The sequence below is a fragment of the Panthera tigris genome, chromosome D1 (genome assembly GCF_018350195.1).
Source record: "Panthera tigris isolate Pti1 chromosome D1, P.tigris_Pti1_mat1.1, whole genome shotgun sequence".
In the NCBI taxonomy this organism is placed as follows: domain Eukaryota; kingdom Metazoa; phylum Chordata; class Mammalia; order Carnivora; family Felidae; genus Panthera; species Panthera tigris.
The window spans coordinates 64,618,485-64,631,417 of NC_056669.1; the positions used below are offsets into that span (position 1 = coordinate 64,618,485).

At 56.2% G+C, this 12,933-nt stretch overlaps 1 protein-coding gene across 1 annotated transcript in view; it reads right to left on the reverse strand.

Annotated features, from left to right (window-relative positions):
• LMO1 (LIM domain only 1) overlaps nt 1-10,917 on the reverse strand; it is a 41,630-nt gene extending 30,713 nt beyond the window's left edge. The window contains exons 1-2 of the mRNA XM_042959082.1: nt 10,812-10,917; nt 6,083-6,342 (exon numbers count right to left, since the gene is read on the reverse strand). Coding sequence (XP_042815016.1) covers nt 6,083-6,107 — 25 coding nt within the window. The 5' untranslated portion in view covers nt 6,108-6,342; nt 10,812-10,917. The remainder of the gene's footprint in view (nt 1-6,082; nt 6,343-10,811) is intronic.
• Nucleotides 10,918-12,933: the final 2,016 nt, after the last annotated feature.

Genomic DNA, 12,933 nt, shown 5'->3' on the forward strand with positions numbered 1-12,933 from the left:
TGGCTGATTTCAAGCTATCAACCTGATGCCACGGAACTCAGAGTTGGGAAGAGATGTGTAGGCCAGTGCAAGTTGGCTCCACTGGTGTGGTCCTATCCTGAGTGCAGACCTGTCAGGAAAACTCACCCTAGCAATGCCATGAAGAGTTAAGCGTGAGGGTGGGAGGATGTCCTGCATGCCTCCATGTCCTTCAATTATAGACACGGCAGGTAGGATGGGTTACATGCCATATGCACCTTTGGGGTGCTCTGGTCCATGAAGGCCCAGGCCAGGTTAGAGCCCATCAGCACATGCCAGGAGGACTTCCATTTGAGGACAGAATCGTGTCCTGTGGGCTGTCGGCAGGCTGGCTGGGGCCACGACTGGGATGCTCAGGCACCCGGTGCCAGTATAGCTGATGTCTCACCTAGTCAGAGTTTTCTACCACCTCATCATGCCTTGGAGAGAGGGTCAGAGGTCATGGAAGCTGGGCACAGAGCTCAGAAAGGTGCTGAATCTCTGCGCTCCCTACAGAACCCTGGGCAACTCTCCTGCCCACTTTCCTCAACTGTCCCCCTATAAATGGATGGGCTTGCAAAGCGTGGTCTTGAAGGCTTCTTCCTACAATGCTATCTGCCTTGGAGATCTGGACAGTGGTAACTAGTGAAGACAGCCTGCCTCCTGGATGGCAGTGATCAATGGCCATGATGGGTAAACTGGAAGAGGGAGAGTGAGTGAACAAGGCACCAAATCGGGTGCCAGATTATTTGATCATACTCCAGCTGTGTGGAGAACACTTCACACAGGCATGAGGCCTCCTGGTTTATCAAATGTATACACAGATATTATCTTATTTAATCCTCATTAACAACCCAACCATTTAGACATGGTTGTTCTCATTGTGGAGATGAGATGGTATGGAGGCAAAGCAACCTCAACATCAGGTGGGCATGGAACACAAAACCACAGTGGGCACGTTGGACCTGCACAGCTTAGCAGAATGGTGGAGGCAGCAATGAGCCCAGTGGTGCCTGGCACACTGGGGAACCAATGCCCTTTTCCTCTACCTTCCTCCCTAACTCCTTCCAATCTCCTAGCACCCCTGATCAGGAGTTCCTCCGGTCCCTGGAGGTGGATCTGAACAAAAGCCTTGGCCTGCGGGGTACTTATGGGCAGGTCTGCCCTGGTGGATATAGCTCTGGAGGGGGTCTGCATTTGGTGGGGACCCCAACATGGCTTGGGTCGTGTCCCTGGGAGGCTCTCCAGCTCCGTCTCCTGCTCAGAGGAGGCCTGGTCTGTCCATCCATGGCCACTTCTCAACTCTGGCAGCCAGGTGCCCGCAGCCCACTGCTCTGAGGCTGAACCTCATGTTCCTCTGCCCACGACCACAGAGGGGTGGCCGCCAATGCTTGCTGGCAATCATTCATCTGTTCCAAGGGAGAGAGACCAAAATAGATCTCCTCTTGGTCCTGCTCACAAATGGGGCCTGCTGGGAGGCTCCTTAAATGGAAGTGGGTGGGGCAGCCACCTGGTCTGACTCTGGGACACTGGCTGGGGTGGGGAATCAATTCTCTGAGGGATGAAAGGCAGGCCCAGGTTCTAGGAAAATGCGCACTTCCATGTGCTAAAAGCATCTTTGTGGGACATGTTCAGAAAGGGAGAGAGAGACCGTAAGAGAGACAGGCAGCTCCTGCAGCGACAGAGGCCAAGTGAGCGGCCACGTCAGCGCCAAGCCCCGGCACGCAAAGGGTGAAGCTTTTAGGCGAGCAGCGGCCAGTGATCTCAGCTTCCCCCAGTCCTAATGCTCCTGAAAGGCTCTCTCCCACTCCCTGTAATTGGGCATCAGTAGTTAATGCAGTATTGACTGCATTACACGCTCCCGTGCCTCCCCTCACTAATGCCAATTGCATCACCTTGTACAGTCACCGGCTTGCTTAGCCAATAGCCGTTAAAAGCAATCCAAATCATGAATCATATGGGAAACTTTTAGCAAGACACTGCCATCCAAGGAGACAATTTACAGTTGAGTTAATCTGGGTACATTAGCGAGACATGGATTCTGGACGACAGACCAATTTATGTTGTTTCCCTGTCCCCCACCCCCCCTTAGTGCTCCATGTGGGCAAATGAACGGAAGAGCAGGGAACAGAGAAACGCACCTGCTTCTTTACCCAAGGCTCTGGGAGGGGGTGAGGGAGACCCATCTTTACAGGCTCTCTGCCTGGCTGAATTGGGGCAGGAAGGGTAAGCAGCTGTACATGCTGCTCAAGATCTGTGAAGCCTTGTTTTCAGTAGCGAGGAGGTAGCTGCGGCCGGAGCTGGCATGGGAGCTACAGATGGAGACCCTTCTCTTCTAGGCACCAGGCAAGTGTCAGGCCTGGGCCCATGCTATTGGCCTCACAAGGCCGTTACCAGTCCTCAGTAGGCACCAGTATCTGCTGGACTCTGACTTCCTGCTGACCCACTGGGGTCTCTGGCATGGAACAGCACCAGGGCCCACTTCCTGCCTCTATCTCTGGGGCCAGGAAGGTCCTGGCCACACTCTGCTAGGAGAGACCCCCAAGGACTCTTCTCAGTCCAGAGCGTGATGGGCTATCCCAGGAGGCCTTGCCAATGGCTGAGCAAAAGCTGGTCAGTACCCAAGAATAGCCAAGAGCCTGCCCTGGTGGATCAACCAGGTCCACTGTGGAGGTCACACTCATAGTGGTCATTAACAATTGAAGACTCGCTGTCTGGCCCTCCTCAGTCCAGCTCCACTGTCCTTAGGCAATTTCACTTATTAAAAATGCTCTAAGGATCATGTCTGGTGTTTAGTTCTCCAATTTGCCTGCTGTGCCCTGTGGTCACTCCAGTCTTCCGGCTGGGCCTTTCCAGAGGCAGCTTACCTGCCCTTCTCTAGCATGTACCCGGTCCAACAACCCCGAGAGGGTGCCCTCGGCGTCCTCTCCTGCCCAGTCCCAACCCAAGGCTCTCACTGCTCCTGGGGCTGCTGGACCCTCTGCTGCCTGCCTCTACTCAAGGGTCTCTTCTCCAATGGCCTGAGGGCTAATCTGGCTCTCTGTGCTCAGAGCTCCCTTTGCTCTCCTAGATTGCAAGCCTCTCCGGAAGGCCCGCAGCCTAGTGCCAGCTCAGGCACAGGTGCCAGGGAAAGAAGGGCTGTTTCTCCGGGAAAGTTGGAGCAGGGCTTCCTTTGCTGACAGGCAGGCCCGACGGCATTTAGAAAGCCTGGACCCTGAGTTCCAGTAAAGTGGAGATGGCTAGGCCAAGAGCAAGCGTCCAAATGAAAGCAATTAATCTTAAAACCAGAAGTTTAACCATTTGCAAAACAGATCTTTCCTCTCTGTGGTGGCCCTTCACTGCTCGACCTAATGGATTACTTTATTAATAATGCACTGTGCTTAAAAGCAAAAAAAAAAAAAAAAAAAAATTTTTTTTTCTGACGATTCAATACTTCAGAAAGTCTCTTAAACCCGTTGCTACGGCAAAGCGATTGATATTTTATTATCTTTCAGAAGTGCAACATGAAAGCCCCGCAGCCCAGCAGAGCAAGAGCTTTGGTCCTCGGTAGCTGGCAGACCTGACTTCAACCAGAGGAGCCCCAGCCCCTTCCAACAAGATGCTGTCAGGTGGAGAAAAGGCATTGGGGGTGGTTAATAAGGGCCCGAGTCCCTGCTGCAGCCAGACAAAGGGTGCAGTGCTGCATCCCTGAGGGACATGCTTCTTGGGGGCCCTGGGGGCCAATGCTGCCACCCAGCTCACAGGGCCACCTGCTGAAAGGGGTAAGTGCCAGGAAGAAATTAGGCAGCAGGCACAGAGGGGCAGGTGAGCGGATCTAGAGTCTTTCTCCCTTCCCCTACTGACGGTGCCACCCGCAGGGGTTCTTGGAATTGGAGGAAGCCAGACTCTAATATGAAGTGGAGGGAAGATTTACGAGCAGAAAGATTGCTTTTGGAGGACACCTCTGGGCTGGGCAGGACAAGAATCAAATGGCTCCTCAGGGCCCCAGCTGTCTACCTTCCTTGTGCTGTTATGGGCCCCCAGAGCTCAGTGGTAGGAGCTGTAGTGGGCACCACACTGCTTAGACTGGACAGAGAAGGGGACCAAGGGGCATCCTGAGCTCCCCTCTGCAGATCTGGTGGAGATTAGGGGAAACACATATGCCCAAGTGGTTGAGGTGCACTGCAGTCTGGAGGCAGGAGACTGGCTAAAATGACCTCCAGATATCTATTCCCATTCAGGGCTCACCTGAAAATCTTGAGTATCACAGAGCTCAAAGGAAATCTGGGATGCCTGCACAGGGCACTACCTAGGTGGCAGTGGTGGAGGTCATCTTGTCCCAGGAGAACAATCTCCCTAAGGCCTCCCAAGGATAGGGTCTGGGTGTTTTCGATTTCTGGCTTGGGCCTGAGGAGCCAAGCATGCCAAATAACCATGGCTGAAGACATACCTTGATTTCCACATGCTTTCCATCATGAGAGTACCTCCAGACACCAAGGAATGACCCTCTGCACTATCTTCTGCAAGCCCCTCATTTTACCAAGAGGGAAAGTGAAGGCTAGATATGGGCACAACAAAAAGCCTCCTCCCTCCTGGCCTGCCCTGACCCGGTCCCTTCTCCTTTTCGTTACACAGACCTGTAGAAGCCTAGTCCTATGACAGCCCACATGGGGATCCTGGAGAGAGGTAGAGCATACTAGAGATGGAGGTTACATCCATCCCAGCCAGACCCTGGCAAATACATTCTTTTGGCCAGAAACACTTAGTTCCCCCTTGCCTCTCTTACCACATACATGCTGAGAAATAGCCTTCGTGGGCTTACTGGTCACAAGGCTCCTCCACACGCGACTCCCAGACCAGACCCTTTAAATGCCCCTCCCTGATGAAGGTCTTAGAGGCAGTGGGGAGGCTAGGAGCATCAGCATGTGGTAGCAGCAAAGGGCACACCCTGTGTGACCTTGAGCAAGTCACTGAACTTGGAATTTTTACTAAGTGACCATGTCAACACCACCACTGACCTGGTGGGCAGAGGGCCCAGGCCAGTAAAGACTGACTAGCAGAAGGTCAGAGAATGGCCACCATGGTCAATCAAAGAGGATTCCTGCTGACACACAGCAAAGCCACCTTCTCAGTTCCTTACCAGAAGTCAGGCGACAGCAGGGGTGCCAACAATTACATACTAATCTCCCTACAACACCAACACACCAGGCAACCCTCACCTATAGGGCAGGGGGGCCTGGGGCCAGCCAGGGAACTGCTACTCTTTGGACACTGGGTACTCCGTTTGGGTCACAGGGCACCCGCTTGGTTTTACCCTCAAGCGCAACGGGTTCCCCAATCTCTCCTAAACATACCAGGACACACACTGCAGGGCACTACCAGTCAGGAAGGCTTTGGGGTATGTGGGACCACCTTCTAGAGGCTTCCAGCAACCCTGGCCCCCTCTGTTCTGACCTGTAGGGCGCACTGAGGCTCTCGACCACAGCAGGTCATGGCACTGTTGCAGGCCGCTCCTGCAAGAGTGCTACTGGCCGGTGGCGGGACACTTGCTTCCTCTGGGCCAAACTCCCGCCTCCGCGTCCGGGGACGGGGAGATAGTGGGCCACTACTTGAGACGTCTGTCTCCCCGAGCGTCCAGCCGGCCTTCCCTTCGCCCGCCGGGCACCCAGGGGCAAGCAGGGTCTTCCCGCGCACCCGCTGGCCGCAAGCTCTGGCGTCCGATTCTCCCGAAGCCCCTGATTTGCCCGCCGCTTCTACCCTCTCGGGTTATGCGGCCGGCGCGAGGGAGATGGCTGCGGTGAGAGGAGCGGCCGCAAAGACGAAACGCCGCGCGCGGAGCGCCACTGCGCCGAGATCCGAGGGGACCCGAGCCTGCACGCGGCCCCGCAGAGCAGCACGCGGCCGGCGCACAGCCCGCCCGCCCCGGGCTCACTCACCCCTCCCCCGGCCCCACCTGGCCGCCCCCGCCCTTCTCCCCCCGCGCGCCGCCCGCCCGGGAAGCCCTGCACCGCCTGGCGTGTGTGAGCCAGCGTCCCGGCGTGTGCTCCCGCGCGCCGCGGCAGGGGGCCAAGGGGTGCGGGGCGTCGGCCCCCCGCTCGCCACCTACCGTCCTCCTTGTCCAGCACCATCATCTCGGGCGCTCCGTGTCCAGCCGCAGCTCGGCTCGGCCGGGAGAAGGGCGCCGACTCGGGGCGCGCTTCGGCGGGGCGGCCGGTCCTCGGGCAGCGAGCGGGCTCTAATTACCCGCTTGTCCGGCTCTTAACCTAGATTGCACTCAGCTAGAATTACATTCAGGAGTGAAGCACTTCGCAGATACAAAAGCAGTCTCACCTACTTTTGTGCCTCAGAATTGCAAGGAACTACGAACTGCAATTTAAAGAGGGGGGGAGAGGGAGAGAGAACAGGGAAGAGAGGATCAGAGCCGTTTCTTTGATTCTCACCTTCTAAATGGCTCAATTTGCCCAGTATAATCTGTCTTAATGTAATTGCATTTGATAGCTCATAACCCTGGCTCTGGCAACGACACAGCTTTCAGCCTCATAAAGTGTTTTCCCCTCGGATTTAATCTGAATCTCAATCTAAAATTATATTCAAAGAGATGGGGGAATCTCGGCGGCCGTCTCCCGCTGCCTTTCTCCCTCAATGTATGAGGTTTGCACTCCTGCTACTGAATAAATGCACACATTTCCCGAGGCCCCCCTCCCTCCTGGGTTAATGGGGAGTGGAGACGCGCGGGTGCCCGGCTCCGCAGCGCCACCTGGAGGTAGCTCGGCCCCAGCTCGGCGCGTGGCTCCGCGCAGCACCCAGGGTCCTCATCCCAGACCCTTGGTCAGGTGTACCACCCTTGTCTGTCACTCACACCCCCTCAGCCTTGGTTTCTGCCCCGGGCAGATCTTTCTCTGACCTCGCGCCCTCGCTTCCTACCTGCTCTGCCAGAGGCTTCTGGTTGCTTCCTGGATTTTTGGCAAAGTTAACCCTCTGCAGGGTACAAACTCTCCCACTTTGAGTCTTAGGGCACCACCCTGACCCCAGCACCCCCCTCCCCTACCAGCAAGAGCATCCTAATTCCATAGGAAGTGGGATCCTGTCTCAGCTTCTCTCTGAGCAAGCACAGCACGGCCTTGAAGGTTTTTCTCATTGCACAACTATTTATTGAGCATGTATTATTATAAGACACTGGTGATACAGCAGTGAACAAAAGATTCCTGCTATTTAGGAGTTGAAAATTCTTCCTCTGTAATTCAGGAGGCAGGAGGGAAGACAGTGCCCATCTCCTCTCCTCCTGAACCTTACTTCTCTACTAGTGTCCAGACTGCCTACTCTAGGAAGGCCACTCTTAAATACCAAGAGGTTTTTGTTTTTTGTGTTTTGTTTTGTTTGTCTCGACAGTACCAAGTTCCAGGAGGGGATGGAAATCTTAATGGATTTTTTTCTAACCCAAAGATGGCTTCGGATAGATGTGTCAGAGGCTCATCCCTGGCAGACACTTCTGAGGACTAGACCCAGGCAAGGAGAAGGAAGCCGAAGTCCCTGGAGGATCAAAGGACCGCCAGTTGGGATTTCATCCCATCTCTGCCTATTGCAAATGGTGGATCTTAGAAAATCACTTTATCTGGGCCTCAGTTTCCCTGTTTGTGTGGTGGGAGACATGTTCTGCTATCCCACGTTGCTGTGGGGATGAGTTAATGCATGTGAATGTGCTTTGTAAACTATGGTGCCCCAACAGTGGGGGGACTTATTGGGTATAAATGAGACCTGGAGGCCAGGCTGTGCCCCTTAAGCCTTGGCAGACCGCAATGCAAGGTGCTTGACCGGGGTGGGGAATGGGGGAGCAGTACAGAGGCCCATCTTCCTCCATCCTAGGCAGGGAAGTCAGGCTTTGAGAAAACAGAAGAGGCTGCTTCTAATGAGATGCCTCATCTGCAGCTCCAAGGGTTTCACTTTCCCCTTCATCTTGAATACTTAATCCTAATAGTCCTTGAGTATATTTGATGTTAAATATATCATTTTGCTCAGTCTCACTGTCCCTCAGGACTGCGAGCTTGATCTCTCCCCTGCCACCGCAGCCAGAGCTATATCCCGAGGGTCTGAGGGAGGCTTTGGCACTGCTGCCACTGGCCCATTTAGTAGCAACCCCTCACCCCAGCCTGAGCTGGGGGCCAGACAGTGTCACAAGCAATGGGCCTGACAGGCCGGCAAGGGCTAGGTTCTTGCTGTAGATGCCTCTGTGCTAGCTACCTGGAGGCATTCGCTCCACCAAGGCCGTGGCTTTACTCTCCAGTTCCAGGGCCCGCTTCTCCTCACTCTCAGGGTCTGGCCCTGACCCACAAACCAGGACTTGACTATCTGGAGGCACTTTCCCACTCTTGTTCATGTGGTGTGCTGGCGACTCTGTCCCAACACAGCTCCCCCAAGACTCCAACGTGCCCAATTAGCAGCCACCCAACCAGCATCCCTCTGGGGAGTCAGGGGCCCTGTGCCCCAACTCAGGGACTGGAGCAGGCCTGGGGTGCTGAGCTAAAGAAGCTGGTAGGATAGATCAGCAGACCGGTGCTGTGTGTGAAGGGCTGCTCATGTCCATACACAGCTCTCTCTGCACGCTCTGTTGTCAGCACCGAGCTTCCACAGTGATCTGGAGAAGGGCCTCTGCAGAGACCTTCCCACTTTATAGAGCTACCCAGCAAGCCTTGGAGTAAGGTTTAGGTGACTTGAGCTTCTAGCCAGGAAGGGGCCTGCTGGGCTGACATAGTCAGACATGAGCCTCACCCTCATCCAGCAGCCAGCCACCCTCTCAGCACATGGGGAATTGCTGGGTGCACAGGTAACTCCTGTGCCCAGGCCTCCCCCACCTAAGCCGCCTCCAGGTCCAGAGGCACACCTGCAACACCAGAGTGGAAGCCTCAATCCCTTGGGGGAGGTAGTGGGACTCCAACACAGTCCACAGCTGATGAGCATGTACTCTCAAGCCAACATTGCCAAGAGTGTTCCAGAATGTCCTTGAAATGCCTCTGAGGGCAGCAGAGGGAGACCAGTTGATTAACCCCCAGGTTATGGTGAGGAGAAAGGGGTTTCTACTGGCTGCCTTTCAAAGTTTTGGGCAGGTCCTAGCAGTTTGTCACTGCACCTGGAATGAAAGTCCTAAGGAAGGGTTCGTGCACTGGGTCGGGGTGTGTGTGTGTGTTCGAGCAGTGGGGGAGACTCTTTGCCTGAGGGCCTGGGCAGACCAGATATTCCAGAACTCAGTGGAGGCTGTCAGATGTGCCTCAGCCCAAGGGCCCTGCTTCCAACACAGTGCAGCTGTCTCCAAGGTGGGGTTACAAGCTGGCTTCACAGGTGACGCTCAGAAAGGTATTTGGAGTGAGAAGGGCCCCTTCCCTGTGGCCACCACAGCTGACAGGACAGAGTGACCCTACAGATTTTGAAGCACAATCAGGATGCCTGTTGGCCAAGTTCAGATGCCCTGCCCCGCCCCCTAAAAAGCAGTCCAAACACAGGAATTTGCAACCAGCTAGAGTGGAGAAGTACACAGTTGACAAACTTTCCTCTTTTGGTTTCTGGAAACCCCTCTAGGAAGCTGCAGTTATAATTTGTTAGGCCTTGTGGAAGCCTAGGCCAATTTCGCACACCAGAAAGCAGGTCTCTCCCACCCTCTTAATGAAGGCCAATCCACCCCTGCACAACAGCACTGAGAAGGTTGTGGATGTAGGCTGACCAACTGTCTTGGTTTGTCCCAGGACTGAGGGGTTTCCAGGATACAGGGCTTTCAGTGCTAAAACCAGATGGTTCTGGGTAAACCAGGACAGTTGATTACCCCAGGGTAAGATGGTAGGCTGGGACAAGGGACTAGTGAGGCCAGAGAGAAAGGCCAGGCAGCCAGACCCTTCCCTGCAGACCAGCAGCTGCCTCCCAGCCTCAAATTTCCCTGCCTCACGCTTCAGAGCTTCATCTCCCAGGCACTAAGGAACTGCCCTAGCCCCTGGGGAATGATCCCATGGGGGCAGCGTGGCAGGGTGGCTCTGCGTGCTCCCGCCAGACTGGCAGCTACAATGGGAAAGCTGTGAGTTGGACTCAGGGGTGGATCCAGATTTTTTGAGAGCCAAGCTTACTTATGCAATTTGGGGGCTGGGGTGCTCTTTAAGAAAAGGAATACAAGATTACTAACGCCAAATGACCACTGAAGGACTATGAAGCTTAAACTTCGTTAGCTTCAAGGTAAATCCGCCCCTGATATTCTGGATCTGGAGCCCTACCCTAGCCAGCAGGGCACCTCCCGACACGCTTGGCTGGGGGAACCCTGCCAGGGGTGAAGCAATGTCACCCATCCCGCAGCTATGAAGTTCCAGGTCTGAGCGACCCCAGGAGCATGCTGGTTTGACTGTAGGTTCTCAGGGCATCCCCCTGGGGGAGCCGTTCCGCAGTCGGGTGAGGAAGGGGGGACGTGCAGACACCCACCCAGGGAGCCTGGGAGACCTGGGGCAGTGGGCACTGCGGGGAAGCCCGCGGCGCGGGTCGCAGAGGCGCTCCCTGTGTCTGCGAGGCGGCAAGAGCCAGAGAGAAAGTTCCGGGCCAGAGCGTGCGGGGCTGGCGAGTCCGGGGCGGCCCGGGGGACTTCCCAACCCCGCTGAGGAACCCCGGGGGCTGAGCCCGGCACCCCGGCACACTCGCCCGCGCGCACACCCAGCGCCGCGCTTCCGGGAAGCGGCCAGGCGACCCGAGCTGGCCGAGGCCGACGCGGGGGGACGCTGCCTCCGCGAGGCGAGCGGGGTGGCCTCCGCAGGGCCCGCGCCGCCGCCCCCTCCCCGCGCCCGCCGCGGCCCTCGGCCCCGGGCACCTACCGTCCTCCTGGTCCAACACCATGGTCCCGCGATGGCTCCAGCCCGGCGTGGGCCGAGGACGCGGAGGGGCGCGCGGCTCGGACTCCGCGGCCGTCCGCCTGCGCTGCTCCCGCCGGCCCCGCGCGGGCTCCGCGCCCCGCGAGCGGCGGCCGGGGACGGGGGCGGGCGGACCGGCGCCGGCAGCTTAGCCCCGCGGGCAGGGAGCGCGGGAGGGCGTGCGCGTCCCGGGGGCGGGGGCGGGGGCGCGTCGGTCCGCCGCGGGGTCGCGGGAGCCGCGCTAGCAGCCGCTGCCCGGGCCGGGCCGGAGCCGCCGCCGCAGCCGCCGCGCGCCCGTTCTCCGTCCGCGCGGGCCGCGCTCGCCTCAGCTGAGTGCAGCCTGCGTTTCCCAGGGCCCCTCAGTTCCCCTGTTAATTAAATCAATTCATTATGCTCAGATCTGATTAGCGGCCCTTCCCCCCTTTGAATCAATTATTCAATACACAAACATAATTGCTTGGGCCAGAGGTGCCCGCCATTAGCTTATTTAACTCCAAGGACACTAATTACCCGCAGGGCACGGGAACTTTTCTCATTAATTCTGACAAAACACAAAAGCACAGCCAGAGTGTGTGCGTGTGAGCGACCGTGTGCGTGTGTGTGCGTGCGTGTGTGTGTGTGTGTGACCGCATGCCAGAGTGAGGGCTGCGCGGGGTGATGAGCCGCTGTGCGAGCAGAAGACGAGCCTGGGGGTGGCGGAATGTGTTGCGATCGCGGGTGGGAGTTTGAGTCTGTGGCCGCGCGGGTGTGAATGGGGGATCCGTGCGTGTGATGGTGAGGGACTGCATGAGTGCATCGGGCTGGGTGTGGCTCTGGGTCTGGGAACCGAGGGTTCGGGTTTGAGATCCAGCACAGGAATGGTGAGATTGTGGGTGTTTCTGTGTGTGACTTTGTGAACGTGACTCGGTGGCTACTGTGGTGAGCGCCCCATCTCCTTTCTGTTTTCATAACTGCCCCAGCATTGCCCGCTGCACACTCAAGCCCATGGGGTGTGAGTGCAGAACACTGAAGAGAAAATGAGAGGATCAGGAAGTGGTGGGTGCTGTTTGTGCACTTGTTGGGCTATGCTCCCCCCTCCCCCACCAACCCCAACTACCCCCCCCCCACTCCGCCCTGTTTTGAACCCCAGGTTCCCATTGCCCCCGTCCTTGGCGTATCTCGGTACTGCCTCCTCCTCACCCCCGCTTTTATCCCACAGCCCTCCCAGCCTCTGCCCCTATTTCCACAGGTGCCTGACACCCAGGCATACCCCCACCGAACTCCACCCACCCTTTGCCTAGTTCTTCCCTCCTGTCTGCAAGGCTGAACCGAGGGTGTGTCTGTGTGGTTGACCAACTTCACATTTTACCTCCCAGGAAATCTCTATTGAGAGAGAGCCGGTATGAGAGCCCACAGAGGCAGGGACACAGAGGGTAATTGATTCCCCCAAATTAGGTTTCTGCTTTCTAAAGACCAGTATTGTTCCTGTTCTCAATGTGCACAGAGGTATTGAAGATTTCCTTTTTGTTTCCTCAGGCAATGAATGAGCTTAATCCATTTGGCTTTATAAATCAGGAAACTAATATTCGCTCCTTCCATAGCAGCTTTTTAAAAAATTTAATTGGTGTGGGGGGGCACAGTTTGTCACCCTTATGCAGTTCCCAAGCCACCACTTATCAAAACACATTCTGACTGAGGGGCGGAGAGAGGGCTGAGTAGGGGTAGGGGGGGGAAGGGGAGGCTCATCCTGATTCTCCCTGCCCTCATCCGTCCTTGCATGTGGACCCACACAGTATCTGGAAAAGTTTGTGAAATGATTGCATTATACTCAATTTGGTGAAGGAAAGGGGTGTGTAGAGATGCTCTTCAGAATCATCTTCCAAATCTGCTACTTGCAGTCTCCCACCAGGGCAGAATGTAACCACGCTACGCGCAGGGTTGGCAAATCCTCCTCTTCACTGTCCTGTAGTAGCCATAGAGTCACCTTCCTGTTGCCAGGATCTGACCCTGCCTCACTCCTTCTCAAAAATCTTCCATGGATTTCCAATGTCCCCGTGGCAAAACCCTAACTACTCATCATTTCAGGTCTTTCACAAGATCTGAAGAA